Genomic DNA, 18,840 nt, shown 5'->3' with positions numbered 1-18,840 from the left:
CCGCTGATTCAGGCCCGATTTAAAATGGCCACTGCGTTTCCGCTTGGGGAATTCCATTACTGGTCTTGGGACAGAGGAGAAGACGTGAGGGTCGTTTTAGTCTGAGTACAAAATACAGCCAGTGTTTCGCTGGGAGTCTTCACTACACCGACGCTCCTGATTTCTATGAATGTGGGCACATATAAATAATACATTCAACGAGAAACACAGATTGAATGTCTGAGGAGTCGCCCTCATGTGCATCTGTAAGGCCTTTCATTGTTTTTGATCTTCTAGCAAATAGGAGATCATTGCACACACTGTAATAGTTCACGTACATGCAGCGCCTGATGATTACATATATCAACAAGAATCTTAAGGTATAGTAATGTTCCCAAATTGATCAATAAGGTATTTTGATTCCTCTGCCTTCAGAATCTACCAAACATGCTACATATTCAGATTTATAATTGTAGATGTTAAAAGGTTTTATTATCCATGAGCGTGTAAAAGAAATGTCTGTGTTGAACACAGCTGACTTACCCAACTAGAAATCATCTATTCTTCATCTAAATCTCTGATCCAATCTGACTCTTGTTACTGTGCAATGTTTAGCCTGTACTTGTTATCCCTCCTGCATTCATTTGGAGATGTAATTATCATAAACCCCTAAAAACAAAGACAATATTGCTTTACAGTGCAGGGAAAGATGATGTCACTGTTCTTTTATCATAAAAGAAGCAAACGTATAAATGGGGCAGAGAGGGAAAGGCTGACAAAGAATGTATCTCAGGAACATTTTCTTTATAACACTATGTATGCAAAGCAATATGGAAATGTGATCGTTGATATGAGACAGAGCAAACAATGCCACTAGTGTAAAACTGGCCTTTATTATGTAATTTTATCAAATATGGACACAGTCTTAAGCATTTATTGAAAGCTTTCATTGGAGCTGCTGCACACTTGTTGCACTGATGATGTAAATGTACTATGTAGTCCTAAGCCTTGTTGAAATCTTACCCTGACAGAAGAACTCAAACACTTCACAGATCACAATTCATTTAACATAATAGTCCTATAGTTTAAATTTCTCATGCCTTGAAAGCTTAAGCCAGTAACATGGGATTCCCCCAGCCTGCAGGGAGTAGTGGTGGAGGAGGGAAGCGATGGGTTGTATAAGGAATAAAGGGCAGGGTGGTGGAGGAGTTGAGGAAAAGGACAGGATATAGGAGGAAGCCAAGGTGAAGAGGAGACTGTCAGATCAACTTATCGACAGCTCAGCCCCCCACAGGGATGAATACAAAGAGTGCGTGTGTCTGTATGTGTGTCCAAATGTGCATGTGTGCACGTGTCAGTCCTGATGATCTACAATGTCAGCTTGAGTAGAGGTCTTTCACCACCCTGCTGCTCTAAGGAAACACCGACATTCTTAGCAGAGCTTCCTGTGTGTGTGCAGGTGTGTGTACTGCATGTGGGAGTCTGTGTAAATGGGTTTGTGTGTCCGGACTAGGACTGCCAAAGATAAACTCTGCTCTCCATTTTCCATTTCAAACCTTAGGTCACCACTGTTTCTTTTAACATTTTCAACTTAATGTAGCCACAATGGATGTTCTAGAGGCGCATATTTGTCTTAGTCCATTTCATGATGTCTTCCTAAACCGAACCAAGTTGTAAAACCTTTATTATTGCAGAGTAGGACATACAGAATATATGGCCTCTTGACTAACATATTCGTCTGGCTCTTTGGCAGGTTTTTGATGCAACATTCAGGTAGAATTAAACGTTGTGGACAATGCTTTTTCAATAGATTAACCTGCCCATTGTGACTGACCATGAGTCAGAGCAGCCTTTTAGAGCCTACACGTGACTGCCATCGGTGTCACGCTAACATTGCAGTAGCATTTAACCACATCACACACGGACACACAGACGTTGCATGCAGAGTACATCTCTCCGAGTCATGTCGATGCCAGGTTGATCGCAGAAGGTGTGTATGGCGTTTCAGAGCCCGTTTGCAACACACAATTCAATCAGGTCCAAAATATTGACACTAGTCAGATGTGTGATGCTGCTATTTACAAAGCGCCAACATGGAAATTGACTAATATGAAATGTGTGAACTGAGTGTCTGAGAGAAATAATTGCTTTCTGCCTTTTAGAAGAAAAATTCTTTTTTTTTTTCCCATTTCTTATTTTGCTCGGTTCCCAAGCCCACAGACACATGTGCAGAAACCACCATCCCACCTCTCTTGTTCTTATCCCAACACATAATGGAAAGCTTTTGATAATGTTTGTAAGTGGCTGGAGTGGTCTCGAAGCAATTACAAAGCCCTATTAATTGTCCTTTAATGCATATTGTGGTTTAAAAGCTCATCCGATCTTTAATTAAACCCACGCTAGGAGTGGAAAATCTGCACTGGTTCAGCACAAAACAAGAACTCATCAAGACGAAAAGACAGTTTCTTCTGGCGTTTTTACCAAAGACAAAGGCAGGCGTCTGGTGTAAAGTGCCAAGGCTAGCTGGCACCAACCTAAAGTTGGAGGAATTTTGCACAGAGGCTTTAAAACTGCACTAAACGGACACATATTGTTATTGTGGTGAGAGAACTTTACTATTCTCCCATTTACAGCACACACTCTGTACATCTTGACATTTTCTATTAAAGTGTTCCAGCCAGCTGACTACTACAGCAAAAGCATTACTTTCACCTAAGCCATATGTTGAGCAAAGCTATTACTTTCACCTACCGACCTCAGTACCACAGGCTACAGAATGTGGCCATCCACCCTCAACCAATCCCCTTCAAGCTCTTGACATGGTGACTTCTAAAGTCCAATGGGCTTATAGCTGCCCTCTTTTGGGGGAGCCAAAATTGCCTTTGCATGCACAAACACTATTTCATTCCTCACCCACACTCTCTTCTCCCCACTGCTTTCTATCCATCATTTCATTTCTCTGCCCATGCCTTCACTTGCAGAGTCTGCATACGGGAAGATAGCTGCAACCTCCCCGGTCTTTCTCCATGTAATTCTTAGACCAGCTCACAACTGTGAGGTAGAGAGAGTGCTCGTGCATGTGTATTCATGGACATAAAAAAAAAAAAAAAGCTAGCCAAGTAATTATTCAGGATTCACACTGCGTTTTTAGCCTAATGAGGTGGCAGTTAATTGCTAGGTCTGGACAGCAGCTATTTGGGGCCGGCTGGCAAACAGTGTAGAGAAAGGATGGGAGCCATAGAAGAGGTGGGAGGAGTGAATAACAACAATCAACAAAAGGAATGTGAATGGAGAATATGAGCCAAAAACTCGAGTCAGACACCTTCCATGAGTTGATTTTTATGCAAAATCACGCTTTTCTTTCTCCAGGTGGTTTCCTAGGTGAAAACAGTCGTCCTCACTCATTGGATCAGGAAGTTTGAGGGTGGGGATTGCAGCTCTGCTTACTCCTTTCTTAGTAAGTTTGGCTGCATGATGATGACGACAATCATTGAGGGCTAAAGCCTCCCTTCATGATCCACAATGTGTTGAGCATGTGTAATTGTTTAGACCTGACATTGTCAGGTCTAAACAATTACAGAAGTACATTATAATTGTGGCTGTGTATTGTACAAACTAGGTTGATTGCAGTCATATTTTTCCCCCTATGGTTTTCTTTTTCTGCATTTCAAGCCAAGTACCAAGTAAATTATCACCTGCAGAGTTGCTGGAGAGAATGAGAGTGAATGCATTTCAGTGATCTGGTTTCATTAAAGTTTGGTAAGATGAGATGGCAAAATGGACTAGGCGTGACCAATGCCTGTTGAAACCTATCAGTCTTATCAAGCATTAACAGTAGGCTACCAAACGCAATGAGTGCAACCCTTAGCGAACTGCACTTAGTCCTTTATAGTTGTTGAAGTCAATTTGTGCAGTATTATGGCCCTCGCATGGCATACAAAAAGCAGTCCAACTCAAATATAGGTCTATTTTCTGCTTAAAAGCTTATTTTTAAAGTCACAGATCAGTCACAGCTTACATTCTGTTCTGCATAACTGTAGAAGCTGCTCTGATAAGGTTTGCTTTGCTCTTTTTGGTTACCTGCAAGGTGGCCAGCATGCATGCTCAGGGGGTATGTTGCCTCAATTAATGGTCTGACATCTAAACAATATCACATCTAACTCATTTTCTAACTGGTAAGCGTCTAAGCGACAAGATTTCGTAGTGTAAAAGAAGCATTTTGCTCTGCTTCTTTCTGGAAGTGTGAGGATAGTGACGGAGAGAAAAAGACTAGAGATGACAGATTGGGAGAAGAGGCAGACAGAAATCAGCAGTGCTGTAAACACAGTGCTTCTCTGCTCTCCATTAGTATGCCTGACAGCACTTGTGCACGGGCAACTGGATTCATTGTACACAAGCACGTGTTGCGCTAACGCCCAGCGAAAAGCATACAGTTAAACAAAGAACTGCACAGACACAGCCTTCTCCTCCCGGCATCTCCCTTTCCCGTCCCTCTCGGTCTTGTTTTGTCTTGGTTGCTCTCTCTTGCTCGCGTAAACAGAAAACGAGAGAGGAAGAGAGAAACAAAGCCCTTGTACCGCACGCACTTACACAGCATCTCTGTCTGAGCTGGTTCCAGATGAATAAGGCAGAATGCCAAGTGGCCCACTTATACGCTACACAGAGACAAATAGACCAGTCAATCACTGCAGGCTGCTGCTGAATAACAAATGTTTTGGTGGGGTGTGTGGGGTGGGGTGGACCATCCCCCTCCCCCCATTTGTTGTTCCACAAATTCATCTGTGTGCATGAATACAGTGGTACAGTGCATGCAACAACCATCAGTTGTAATTGAATGCAATGTGTTTTCAGTGTTTTACTAAAATATACCAGATGTTACTACTGTTAACAAGAGGAGAAGAGTTTTGTAAATACAAAAAAATATAACCAAAATAAATAAAAAAAAAAAAACATAAATGCTGCTGGAGAGGAGTTTTAAATGCGACTGCCACATAAAGGCTGTAGACTTATTTCGTACAGAAAGGGAAATTTGTACTTGCTCCTTCCTCCAAGCTGTGATTCATGCATCAACCTCCCCGTGCTTGCCTCTCTACAGTGCAGTGCGGTAGGCCTGTCAGAGCAAACTGAGTGACAGAAGGGGTCACTGAAAAGTCGCAAACAGTACTATGCAACAAAACGGGAAGTTCTCCAGTGGGATTGGAGCCTCTGAATTACTTGATACAAAAATATCTCCACCTGTTACAGTACACACTGTCACAATGCTCACCAGCATTCTCCATAGGTGAAAGGCAGCAATGGTAACCCTAGGCTATGGTGATCACTTTCAATATTAAATAAATACCCTGCCAGTCAGACTGCTAGGCTTTCCCAGTAGTGTCTGTTCTCCTCTGTTGTGCCATGTGGACACTCATACATAAGCACTGGCGGTAAAAAAGCAGTAATATTTGACATTTGTTTTAAAACAGTAGTCATATTCGACCACATGTACACAAATATATGCTTTGGCCCTTCTCTTCCTCTGCATACCAGCCCTGAATGTTTGATGCACAGCTCTCATTTCAAAGTAAGATTGAACTCCATGAAACTTCAGCTAACCTTCCATTAATCTACATCAACCAGGTATCTTGCAAACATAAAGTCTATTTAAGACACATTTCCTTCATTTTGCTTCCCTTGATAGTAGTTCCTCTCCAACCTCTGGGTCTTACTTCTTATGTTGCTCCAGTGAATTAACGTGAAAGCAAATTTGGACTTTGAAGATTTGACAGCAGGAAAATTTTAGCAGTTTGTAGTTTCGGAACAAAAAATGTTAAACCTCACTTCAGCTCTTACCTATTTATGTATGTGTGCGGCATCTCAGTGTCACTAACTTTTTCTCCTCTTGTTTGCAGAACCTGTTAAGTGGTTCCCACTTTATCTGCACCTTAAGACAAGAAACATGATTTGCACCTGTATGCATGATGGCATACAGACTTCCCCTTCCCCCTGTGGCTTTAACAATCAAAATGGATAAAGGCACATCATTTGCAAAGCTGATACACTGTACTCCAATCACCACACAGTAAAAAAAGCATCTGAAGAGCACCACTAATATGATAATATGAATCTCTCACAGGTGTGCTTTGTTATAAAAACTGAATTCAGCATCTAATGCTACTATTTTTGCTTCTCTGATTCACTGTGTTTATGACATTCCAGTAACACAAATTAGAGCCAACTCTTAAGAAGTATCCTGTCATCAATCTAGTCAATTAGCAAACTTCAAACGCTGGCGTCTTAGTCACAAATACAGAACACAGGTATTGTTGACATGTAACAAATCAAAAGTGTAAAGAAAACAACTGAATTAAATGTCACATTTTATCAAGTGTTTTCTGTATAAGTTGGCAGGATTTAACATCCATCACATCTCAGGTAAGAACAAAGTCTGGCTGATGTCCAAAGGGTAATAAAAACCCAATAGACAAATTACTTCAGTTTATCTAGAATGGAACGTCAATTGTGAAAAATGTTGCACAATGGAGCCTTTTTCTCTCTCTCTCTCTGTGTAATATCCCCTCCATTCAACTGTGAATCTGCATTCATAAATAATAACTCTAGTATCAATATGTTTGGCAACCTTTCCACCCCGAGTCTAACAAATGACTCTGGGCTCAAACGGAGAAAATTCGACTTAAGCATTTCTCTATTGAACAATGTTTATCACGCAAGACACGACTTGTACCTGCAGGTGTGACTCGAAGGTTTCGGCCTGTTTAATATATTACAGCATGTCTTTAGCGTGTATGTTGCTTTGCTCTTTTTGCTCCATGCGCTGTTTATCATTGCCACCAAAGAAAGCCATCTACAGCAGCAGCGTGAGTAATATTGGAAGAATAATTATGCTAATTTCTTATTCTCGGCAGAAAATGAAAGCAGCAGAAATCACTTGATTCAAGTTCTTCTTTGAAGGCAAAATTAAAACAACTTTCACATCTCTTTTGTCCAAATTAAAGTAAATGCATGTGTAAGTGAGAGAGTATAAACAATTAGGCAACATCGTGATGACAACATCTAGGCAACAAATGTACCTGGATATCTGGATGATTTCATAATGCTGCATGTTTGTGTGTGTGTGTGTGTGTGTGGAGTTTCTCTTGCATACACAGATAAGGGGAATCCGAGCTATATAATTTCTGTAGCAGAACAGAACAGAAATTAAACTACACAGATAACTCTACAAAGGCTTAAATCATTTTAAAGCTGTCCAGTAAAGAAATGTAGAGGACAGATCAAGGACACGTGGCAGAAAAATGCAAAAGCTATTTTATTCTGAAGAATATGTGAGTCTTACCCAGTCACCAGCGATGTGAGTGAGGACTGCACCCCCTGTGAGCCGGTTACAAAAACAAAAATGACGCAAGATCTCAAGGCTCTGCAGCATTCATTTCATACATGTTTAAAAAAATACTACTCGGTTTAATAAGTCCTACCTTGGTTTTCACAGCTGGCTCAAGAAAAATTCAGTGAAGGTTGAGATTTTCAGAAAAATGTAAATGCTCACAGATAAGAGGCAGCTCGTTTTGACAAGAAACAAGAAAACGCAAAGAGAGAAGAAAGAAGACGACAAGGGGAGCCACAAGTTCAACTTGGAGCAGGCTCTCAATGTCAAGAGGGGGCAGGAAGAAGATTAAATGTGTTTTTCAATGTTCCAAGCTGGCGCAAGTGAAGGTAGAAGGACCAGTGTTCAAGAAGTGAACTGTAGTGAGGAATGACAAGAAGACACAAAGCAGCTATAGCAATGCATGCACGCTGAGAAAGAGGCTGTCATACTGTTACACTGCACATCTGGAAAAATAGATACTCTGTGTTTACATGAACACTTCTTATATAAGTATTTTACTTTGTGCATTTGTCAATTGGCCACCTTGAGATGTAAAAATCAACATTCAACATTCGAGTGTGAAGCACTAGCTGTTCTCTTAGACACTGTGGATGTGTGGTAGTGTAGTATGACGACCTCTTAACAAGAAAACATAATGCACATAATGCAAGAAGACAAAGAGCAGGGGGAGGTGAACTTCAGCCAGCTGCCAACATACATCCACTGTAACATGTGGAAAGCTTGCGTCAGAGCTGATATCCTCATTTGTCTGAGACTTTTACAAAGATTGGAATCACTCAGCACTGTCTCAACCAAACCTCCTGAGGTGCACAGTGATAGTTGGGCTTCTTAAATGTTTCTCCTTTATTTCCAATTTTTTATTTGATCAGGCTGCTGGTGAGGTTCTTTCCTCCACTCTGCACACACACACACACACACACACACACCAACCGCACACATACTCTTTATTTCTCCACTGAAAGCATGTTGTTATGCTCCCTGGTGCCCCACACTGCTACCTGCCGTCTTTGAAACCAGCCCAGTAAAACAGCTAATGCTCCCCACAGGCACGACACAACTCCTATGCAGGACTCGGCACCCCTCGCCTCATCACTCAAGGAGCGAGGGGAGCTCTCTGCTTTCCTTGGCATTGGCTGTAATGCCGATGCCTGTTATTGCCTTCTGCTTGCACGAATCTTCCAAGAGCCAATCAAGCACCTTGCTAATCAGTCCCTTACTGCCATGTCCACTCATATTCTGTCATATCGCGTTGGGTAAAAGCATCTGCCGAATGACCAAATAACAATCAGATGCCAACTAAATCACAGATGAAAAGTAGACACGCTTTAAGAAACAGAAAACGAGTAAGGGGTGATACAGCTCAACTCAGCACCCACCACTTAATAAGCAAAGAATTATGCAAACAAGTCTATTAGCCTGTCACCCTGCTTCTGTCCCTGTTTCTATTAAGCCAGTAGGAAGTGCCGAATGGGAGCTCTGCTGCAAAATACAATTCTTAAATAAAATAAATCCATGTTTCCAATGCAGGAACTTCACAATGAACTGTTTCAAATAAATATACTGTAGCTTCAACATGAGCCATGAGCCAATGCTATTACAGTAACTACATAATGGCAATATAGAATAAGACAACACAGGACAAATAAATACATTCAAATGAACATAACCCTTGCAATAAATCCATTTACTCTCCTCTGCTCTACTTACTTGTTGCCAACTACCCAGCAGGGTGAGCTGGCAACATGGCAGAAAAATGCCATGTTTTGATTTAATGGGACTTAAATCATGCTTTTGCATCACAGCGTGTATTAGCAGTGCCTCAGGAGCTGGGGAGCTGCTCTCATGGTAAACTCACATTTGTGTTACTGCTGTGTGGCCCTGCTGAAGTAACACAATCAAGTAAACTGATATTTGATTTTCACAGTTGACCTAATTTTACAGTTGATAGACAAAAGGCATTTTTCTGTTTCAGCAGTTAGAGAGAAGCTCTGTGAGGCTACAAAGCGATGCTGTTAATGCTACAGAAGACATTTGTGCATATTGTCCTATCAGCTTAAATGACAAATTAACGCTGTTAAAAAGTAGCGTGACCCCTTCCAGATGGAAAGATTCAAACTGTTTCCTGAAGATTTCAAGTGACTACTTACTACCTGGAGAAAACTGAACTCATGAATGAGACACTTTGTCCAAGACAACATAAGTCTCTCACTGAAAACCTCAGCAACACAAGTGCAAAGTGGCCCTTGTGGCTTCAAGTTAATAAGTGTAACACTGTGTCTATACACTGTAAAAAAGAAAAAGTAGATGAAACGTAAAATTTCAGTTCAGTTCAGTTAAATTAGATTTTCTATGTCTAATAAGTTAAAAATTCAAGTTTATCTATTGTTTATTTTTTTAGGTCTATAGTTTGCTTATCTATTGTGCAAATGTTTGTTTGATATAAAACTTGAAAATGTAAGTTTTTCCGCACCAACAAATTATATTTAGTTTGCAAAACATTTATTTTAAACATGACACAGTAATTAAAACTGCACTGTAACATTTAACTTGTTGTTGTGTTGTGTACTTATGGTTTTATTAACTTACATGCTTTATAAAATATAAAAAGAAAAATAGTTAATTTGAAGACTTGTGTGACTACTGGTGTGAAAAACAATCTTGATCGAATGTATGATATGTGTGTATTAAAGATACATAGCTGATTTCCACCATGGCTATTTTCTATAAAGAACTAAAAAGCACTAGCTGAACAAACTCAAAAAATGCATGCTGGGAAGTCTACTAATATGCCAATTTGTTTTGTATTTTATCAACTTAATTTAACAAGTTGAGTGAACTCAACTAGGGTTCATCTACAATTTGTGAATTTTCCCAACATCAGATATGAAGTAAGACCAACTTTTAACCAGAAACTTAACATAGTTAGTCAAAGCAGTTGCTTTTGTATAGTTTACGTTGCAATTAAATACTTTTTACTCAGTGGAATAAAAATTCACAATAAGGTGATTTCACGTTTTCATTTTTACAGTGTACAGAAGGTGTTTTGACTGTGTCTGTCATTCATGTAAATAGACTACAGTACATCCAAAATGCAGGAGACCAGTCTCTATTTTAAATCCTCCTGTGCTGACACAGAGCCCATCAGCACTAGCTAGCCTCCTTCAAACATCTGCACCTAAACCACTCACTCCAGCATTACACACTCAAACCACGGCCTAGTCAGTAAAGTTTTCCACTTACGGTCGTTGCAAAATGAGCCTCCATAGGACGTCATGGTGCAGTCGCAGGTGAAGCCCTCCCACTGCTGGAGACACACCCCCTGATGGTAGCAGGACTCCTCCGTACAGGTGGTACTGGGTCCTGTGGTCATGATCAAAGTTTAGTGTTAAAATTTCAACCTAACACAATGACTACGTACAAAAAGTGTACAAGGTTCTCACATCCAAATGTGCGAGACATGCTTTTACATTTAGTCCAAATCTCAGTAGCACATAGCTGCAAGTGTAGGCAAAAGTGCAAAAACATTTTAGTTCTGTCTTCCTTAAGGGTGCAGCAGCTCCTCAGTCTGATGGTTTACTGCCTTTAACTCCTCACCTAGAATGAGTGTCAACCAGCTTATCCCCAACAGGTTGGTCAAATGGCCACCTGCAATTCACACTAAAGAATCCAGCCAGTGAGCAGCACCTTATACAACTGAGAAACAAAGAAATCCTCAGGGTAGCTCTGCCGGCACACACATTACTCTGGGCAAAGGGATTCTTTTTAAAGCTCCATTTAGCAATGTGTGATATTTACAGTATATTAAAGTGCCCATTGTAATGTGGAAGGTTTGCTACTACTAGTACCATCAACGCCACATTGAATCTGAACTTTCAGCATTAAACTGAGGAGGTGAGCCAGCTGGATTTATATTTATACTGCTCTCTACTGTGCGTCAAGGCTCTGATAATGCGAGTTTGTTTAGAAGACTTCTGGCCCCAAGTGTTGATGTAATTTTAACTATGAGCTGCTATGTTGTTAAAGCATTCCTTACTGGTGTCACATCTATAAATAATCCACAGATCTCACAGTTCTAATACTTTCTAATACTTGTGTTAATAAACTCAGTGACTGGAACCAAATAGAGCAGCTGCTCATCCACCGACTCACAGTGATTTGATTAATGCTGCTTAGAAATGAATTCAGATTAAATTTGACATTGATTCAAGGTTGAAACCTGGTGTAATCGCTAGACTAGGGGCGCATTTGCATTGGAAATGAGTGGCGGCGCGGTTTCGGCTGCAGTTTGGTGTCTCCGGTATATTTGTTTGTGCGTTTGTGTGTGTTTGGAGGTTCTGTGTGGAAACTCTCTCCCGTTGTTCCCTCCCACAGTCATGGATGGCTGAAGACATTTAAATTGTCAATTAGAAACCCCACCATTGTAATTTCTCTGTGGAATTCCAGCCAATTATTCACATAGTTAATGTGACTGCTGTTGACCTGACAGGCATTCTCACACAAATGATTGAAAAAAGTTACCTAGTGTTTTCCTTTGTCGACTCTCTATTATTAGAAGCTAATAAGTTAGTAAGCTAATTATTATAAGTTTCCATTATGACTAAAGCAAATCATTGTTAGCTAAATTAGTTGTAAAAAGTCAGATATACGATGGGATAGGATGCAAGATCAAGAGAACTGTGAGAATTGCTTTAAAAATAGGTCTGTGTGGTGAGGATTCTCATTAAAATCTCAATTAAACACAAACATTTCCAAAGAGGCATGGTTCAATGCCAGATTAATTTGTTTTTGCATAGATAAACAGACATCTCATTGTGTCACTTACAAATGGTCCAATTAAAAAAGTCCCAGCCCCGCCGCCCTAAAACTATATATAATAAAAAAATAAATACAATAAAAACCAATTAACAATACCATCTGCTCCACAGAGTCCACTTAACTCCATATCATTACTTTACCTTCAGCTTGTTCTGTTAGGACTTCCTAACCATGTCTAATAAAAGGTTCCCTTGAAGAGCTAATTAAGCATATTGACATAATTAATAACCAATTGACATAATCACTTTCTCACTCTTTCTATTATTGTCTGACTATTGACTGACCAAGCGCTTTCTTTGTGTTGCTGTCTGAGAACTGTTTGAGCATTGTAAGTTTGCTGGAGCATAAAACTCCATCTGCCGTGTTTGCCGTGCTCCAAATGTTGGGAAATACGAAATAGGATATGGAAGGAGTGAAATAAAAAAAAATACCAAGTTAACACACATTTGACAGCTGCGTCAAATGAAATGTCTTCTCAGCATAGATTAGGCCAGAGTGCCCTACTCTAGTTTGGTTTGAGCTTCTGCTTCAAAATATTATAATGATAAATTAAAAAGATGTAAAAACTATTTTTAAAAACCATGTCAGATAATGACATTTTTAGATAATGATATTTTGTCCACTCCTTTAGTGTCTCATGCACAAAAGATTCCTTTGCATCAAACACAGGGGGATGTCAACAGTAATAACACAGGCCCGTCAATATTTGACGCCTAGAGCAATGACATACAGGAAGAAACATAAGTTGCAGGACTGTGCCACAGCAGACAGACGTTCAAGGCCAGACATACTTTATCTCTCTTAACCTGTGACTGGATGTTTGTGCTTATAACCCTAACCCAGTTGCTTTTGTGATTTAAATGAACCAAAGACTGTAAACCGTGCATTTAAGATTGTTGCCATAACAACTGGTCCAACATGCAACCCCCACAGTGTCGAATAGTGATACCAAATGGTACCTTTAGTGTCAGCATGACAATAGCATCACTATCTGACACTGTCTACTGTTGAAGGCAGACACAGTGTGTTAGCTACTGTTATATTTTTATTTGGCCTTGTTTTTTTGTCCTCCCCTCGTCTGCTACAGTGAGTCAGCAACACTGTTTATATACCTGCACTTGAACTCTCTCAGTCTCAGTTTCCTTTCCTTTTCCCCAGCTTGTTCTTTGTTGTTGTGATCCACTGAGTCAGTAGAGAACTACAAGAACAAACTCAGTATGCTGGCCTTTGTCTGGCCTTGGGTCTAGAGAGACCGAACTAGCAGCCACCTCTGACCACTCTGTATCCCCAGTGTACAAGCCAAATATGACCTCAGGACCAAGTCGGTCAGGACGCTGGCAGTGATCCATACCTAGGACATCGCTGCATTTTGGAAAAGTCATCTTTATTTCTCCTGGGTAGAAATTCAGAGATTAAGTCTGAACTGTTGTTGTTTGAGACCATTAATCAGCATCACAAAACCATTACATATAAAGGTTTTAATTTAACAGCTGTCATTCAGCTTCTCAAATGTACGGTCAAGAATAGTATTCTGACTTTGATTAGGGTAATATGAGAAAAGTGGTCTACAGTAACTGTCTGTGCATTGATTTTTTTAACAACTTCAGGTCTGACTGTACTATTATTTATCAAAAAGGTCCACCCTTCTATCACTGGTCAATTACAACTGCTCAGCTCCCTGACACATCCAATCATTAACTAATATTAGCATCCATTTCAGGTGCCTGAGGGAGTCAATATGATAGCTTAATGCAGTTTTAAACTGTGTTTGGAGCAAAGTAATTGAGGTGTATAACTGTAGGCAGGTAATAAGGCTGGCTAGCAGAAGTAGTGGCGTTAGGGATCGAGGGAAAAAAAAAAAAAAACCTGGATCACTGTTGCATCGAGTCGGCCAGTGCAGCCCTCAGGGAAATCAAGTCTGTGCTCTCCGATGCTCAGTACGCCATTGAAACACGGTGTCGGGGGGCTGGTTTGTGTGGTTGCAAGGGGAAACGCTATAGCCAAAATGCACTGTTATACTGAGGATTAACTATCCAACACAGGTTCTATGCAGTGTGAGACACGGTGGTGCAGTGAGGAAGACAGACGGAAAAACAAAACAAATGCAAGAGTGATAAGGCCCAAGCCAGTGAGGATGAAGCGTCACTGAGATTAGCCCCACTGACAATAACATTAGAGGAGAGATACGACTCCCTCATGCAGGTTTTATGGTGCAATAGAGACAATATACAGGGGGCAGGGGCTTAGACTGTAAAGATTGCCTAGAGCTGTGGGAATTTGGACGTGGTCTCTGGTGTATATCAGGGAATTACAGAAGAAAAATGCACCAAGTTACTAAAGCAGAATAGGCGCCGTCTGGACATCACAGTTAGGGACGCTAAGCTATGTGAATTTGAGGGTTTTATTATGATTAAACAATCAATAATAAAACCTAATAATGAAAAAAAGAGTTTAATGAAGCTGTTTCTGTGATATTAGGGATGCATAAGGCCGTATCTACATCAACATTACATTATCTGTCCTGCTACCTTGACATTGCTGCAAGGACTGAACAACAGCAGCACTCACGTTAACTTACAAGCAGCACAGACTGCCTTCCTGCTTGAACCTCTGTAACTGTCAGTTCTTTAGGCTGCTTTAATTTAACATTTTACATTTCTTTTGGACTCTTGCTGCGTTCCCAACACAGTCACATCAACAACCCGTTTCGCTGTGCATCATCTGAATAAACCTCCCACCTGGTTGTTCATCTCTTCCCACATGCATGCCGCTCTTGACATGAAACTGCACAGTGAATTTCAGTGTGACGAAACGGTTGCAGCAGTGCTTTGGCTCGTTGTTAAAATTAGTATTTAAAGGCTGCTTTCAGACGTCTCCTCATTTGCTCATTCACCAGTATAACTCATGTTGGCTACTGCATCCAAATTACAATCACGGCGCCAAGTAATCCAAAACACACTTAAGCACAATGCCTCGGCTAGTTTCACCCATAAATTAGATCCAATTTATGTGTGTAAATAAAAACATATAAAGTAGCTTTGTTTAGTAGAGAAGGTGATGATTAAAAAAATCAAAACATTATTGTGACAGAAAGCTGCTTGCCCCACTCACCATCGCAGCCTCGTTCCACCTGGCCCACCCTGTGGAGGGCATCTGCGATCAGGTCGGGGAGTCTCCCATTCAGGTCCACGGAGGCCAGACAGCCCTGGTACCCGTCCCGGGACGCAATGAGCTTGGGCAGATTGCTGTACATGTTCTTTGTCACGCCACCGATGTACAGCTCCCCTGCAAAACACACACAGCAGCGTTCAAGAAGGGGACATTAGCTTTGTACAACGTGTGTTGTAACTGATGTGACACAGTAAAATGGACATAATTAATCCATATTTAAAAGATTTCAAAAATTCTCATGTAAATGTACCACACAGCTACGAATTACAAACTTGAGCACAGCTGTTAAAAGAGTTTGCTCATTTCTCACAATACAAGACTGTGTGAATAAAGAGCTTGCTGAATATCATCCCCATCCATATGCTTTAATAACATTTTATTTGCACTGACAGAATACTACAAAGCAACAAATTCACCTTAACTGCTTTTTATGATGTAGTCAACATCACATATTTTCTACATTACTATTGTTAAGTAGCCACCTTTTACTTAGCTTTATCTGTACTGATGGAAGTCTTTCACATGGAAGTCTCTTCACATTTGCATTTACATCTCTCAGGTTCTGCACAGGGCTCTGCTCCCTGTTAGATGTCGTAATCTGCCTTTATTTCATATATATATATATATATGTGTCTCATAGTTTCAAAATGTTACTTTGCATGACCTTTCGTGTATATAAAAATATGACAAGTCTCCTTAGTGCTGCTGTTAAAAACCAAATGAGTCGTTTTTTGACCCACATGTGGGTATGTACATACAGAGTTTGTGTTGGGCCTATAGAGTGTGTGTGCGGTGTGTTGTCCATACACTGTGAAGGTGTTGAATACTAGATGCAGGGAGCAGAAAGTGAACATTACATTAGAGTTCACTAGAGTGTTTGTGTCACATGTTCCCTGACAAACACTTAACATTACAGGAAACTCTGCTGCAACAAATCTAAAGAACTGCAAACAACATGTGGTGCTTAGAAAGGCTTGGTCCACGATTTCACGTCCATACAGTCTAAAATGTACAGCAGGACTTTCTTTGAGGAAGGAAGCAGACCTTTTCAATCTGCAGTGGGGTGATAAAGCACAGTTTGGAGATCTCTAACTTTTCCAATACAATTAAGGTCTCTATACATTACAACATAAAAAGAAATATCCATCCCCTTTTAAGCCCAATTACTTCTCTCTCTCTCTCTCTCTTTCCCTCTCTCAGACCTCTGTTCTGTTGAGTTGTGCAGAAAATGCCAAGTTAAATTATCAAAAACACAAAGGGCCCTTTGATGTAAGTGCATACTGTATGAATAAACACAGTTTTTAATGCTCTAGGCATTTCTCATCATCAAAATTCCTACTTTACGCTTTATCTTTAAGAAGGCATAAAATGAACATCCAGCAAAACCTTTCACACAATTGGGTGAGATCGTGCTACACAGATAGAAGCATCAGAAAACCTTTCTACTCAGACAAACTAAAAAAGAAAAAACATAGTTTTCCACAGCTCAAAACCAGAACATTCAACTTTAGCACTCTGGGAAGCAATGAGCCACAAGGTCAATTATATGTGAACTCTGTGTAATGGAATGAGCCAATGATGTTTGCCAACTCCTCTCTAAAATTAATGAGTGCTTGACACTTCATATTTCCCAGCTGGGGCTCCCGGGGCTTTATAATCAATACAATGAATTCATTAGCTGTCCGACTGAGTGATGTCCTGAAATCACAACTGTAAGAACCATTTAGCAAATATGAAATTATTGGTATGGAGTTAATCTCTAAAGCGCAAACAGCACATTTCCTGCAGATGTCAACAGAGTGTTTGAGATTCCACTGGCTGACTGCATAACTGCAGTAGACAAGAGAGGAGGGAGAGCCAGATGTACTGTACAAATTAATCATGCAAGTTTCATTTTGCTTCACTGGAGTAAAGTCTACAGGAGATAAATAAACATGCAGCACTCATACACACGCCCAGTCGGAGGGCTCTCGTATACTTTACTTTACTTTACTTTACTTTATACTTTGATTTCAATTACAGATGTCTTTGGTTAAAGGTCTGACGTCTTTGTTCATGTGGGGCATGAACACTTTCAAATGGCGTTTACTGCATCTAGGAGCTGCTAGAAGCCAAGTCAGCATCTAAGACATTAATCCAATATTAATCTAAGCAGTGCTACATAAATACATTTATGAATCTCAGTGACCCTACACTTGATAACAGTAGAAGCCTTTTTTCCTTTACATCACAGGAAATGCTCAATTTGTTCTCTCACTAGGCGTCTAGTACAAGTCAAAAATACAATTTGTGTGTGTGTGTGTGTGTGTGTGAATGACCCAGTATTACACAACTGAACAATGTGCCACAACGTTTGTTTTTGCAGTTCACACACAATCTGTTCTATGTTTTTGGTGTAATGACTTGGACACTGTTGTAGAGTTTAAAACAACGAGTAACCATTCTCCTCCCAGCCAGGAACTGTGCCCTGGTGCGGCTCCGCTGTCCCAGCAGTAATGAATGCCTGTGCTGCTGAAGAGCTCTGAGAGACACACAAGATGGGACCAATTACAGCCTCCGAGACACCGCCAGAGACCACTACCTCCACATCTCTACGGTTACCATAATGACCTCTCAGGGGCCGGTGGGAGGAGTTGCGACGCTATGATATGGGGCCAATGGGGAACATGTGACTACACAATCTAGAGGAGCACATTCACAGTGAACAATCAGGATTTCAAGAGGGTGAAATATGAAATGCAGATCTCCGGCTTTCATTTGTGATCCATGATGGCGAAACCTCCTATATCCAGGATACGAAGACGAAGAATCCTACAGTTTCACTACTGAGGCCTCAAATACGCCAAAATCAGTGGGTCTGTAATAGATGCCTTTCATTGTCTATGGAAACCTGGTGTTGTCTGTTTGAGACAGGCAAAGACAAAAGAACCCCAGAGAGTAGTATTTGCTTTCTGGGAAAGCAAATAATGCTGTGACAGACAGAGTTCAAAACCAGAGCTTCAGGGGTCATCTGCTGAAGTGAAAGTACCAAATCGGCTGCACTTCATTAATCACACCTTTGTCTAAAAGTCATAACAGTCAGCTTAGAATAGACTTTAAGGGAGTCAAAACCAAGTTAAAATTAGATCTACAAGACAACAAAGTCTGAAGAGTTTCTAAAGCCAAAGCTTAATATTTAGTGAGCGAAAACAGCCGTATAACAAATAAACCTCATGGCTCCAGTTTCACTGTTTACATTATCTCTGAGTTATGTGCTGTGGGAAATGCATTTTTATGGTTTTAAAACCCATGAAACCTATCCTAACATCCAGTCTGGAGCCCTTCAGCTTCTGTGAGAAAACAGGATTCGTCTGTTATAGAAAAGTTTACTTTTTGGACAAATACTGTTTAAATACAATAGCTGTATTGAGCTATTCATTTTATTCAGTCAGTACACCTAGTCAACTCAACACTAAACCTCTATTTCATCCTCGCCTGTAATTGGCTCCCAA

At 40.4% G+C, this 18,840-nt stretch overlaps 1 protein-coding gene across 1 annotated transcript in view; it reads right to left on the bottom strand.

Moving 5' to 3' along the window:
• The window catches only part of nrxn2b (neurexin 2b), a 493,790-nt gene that overhangs the window by 236,459 nt on the left and 238,491 nt on the right, over nucleotides 1–18,840 (bottom strand). Inside the window, exons 15-16 of the mRNA XM_026352346.1 lie at nucleotides 15,290–15,463; nucleotides 10,604–10,723 (exon numbers count right to left, since the gene is read on the bottom strand). Of these exons, the coding sequence (XP_026208131.1) occupies nucleotides 10,604–10,723; nucleotides 15,290–15,463 (294 nt within the window). The remainder of the gene's footprint in view (nucleotides 1–10,603; nucleotides 10,724–15,289; nucleotides 15,464–18,840) is intronic.

The sequence above is a fragment of the Anabas testudineus genome, chromosome 18 (genome assembly GCF_900324465.2).
Source record: "Anabas testudineus chromosome 18, fAnaTes1.2, whole genome shotgun sequence".
Taxonomy (NCBI): Eukaryota; Metazoa; Chordata; class Actinopteri; order Anabantiformes; family Anabantidae; genus Anabas; species Anabas testudineus.
The sequence above is the reverse complement of the archived record's forward strand: the minus strand, read 5'-3'. Positions and strand labels throughout refer to the sequence as shown.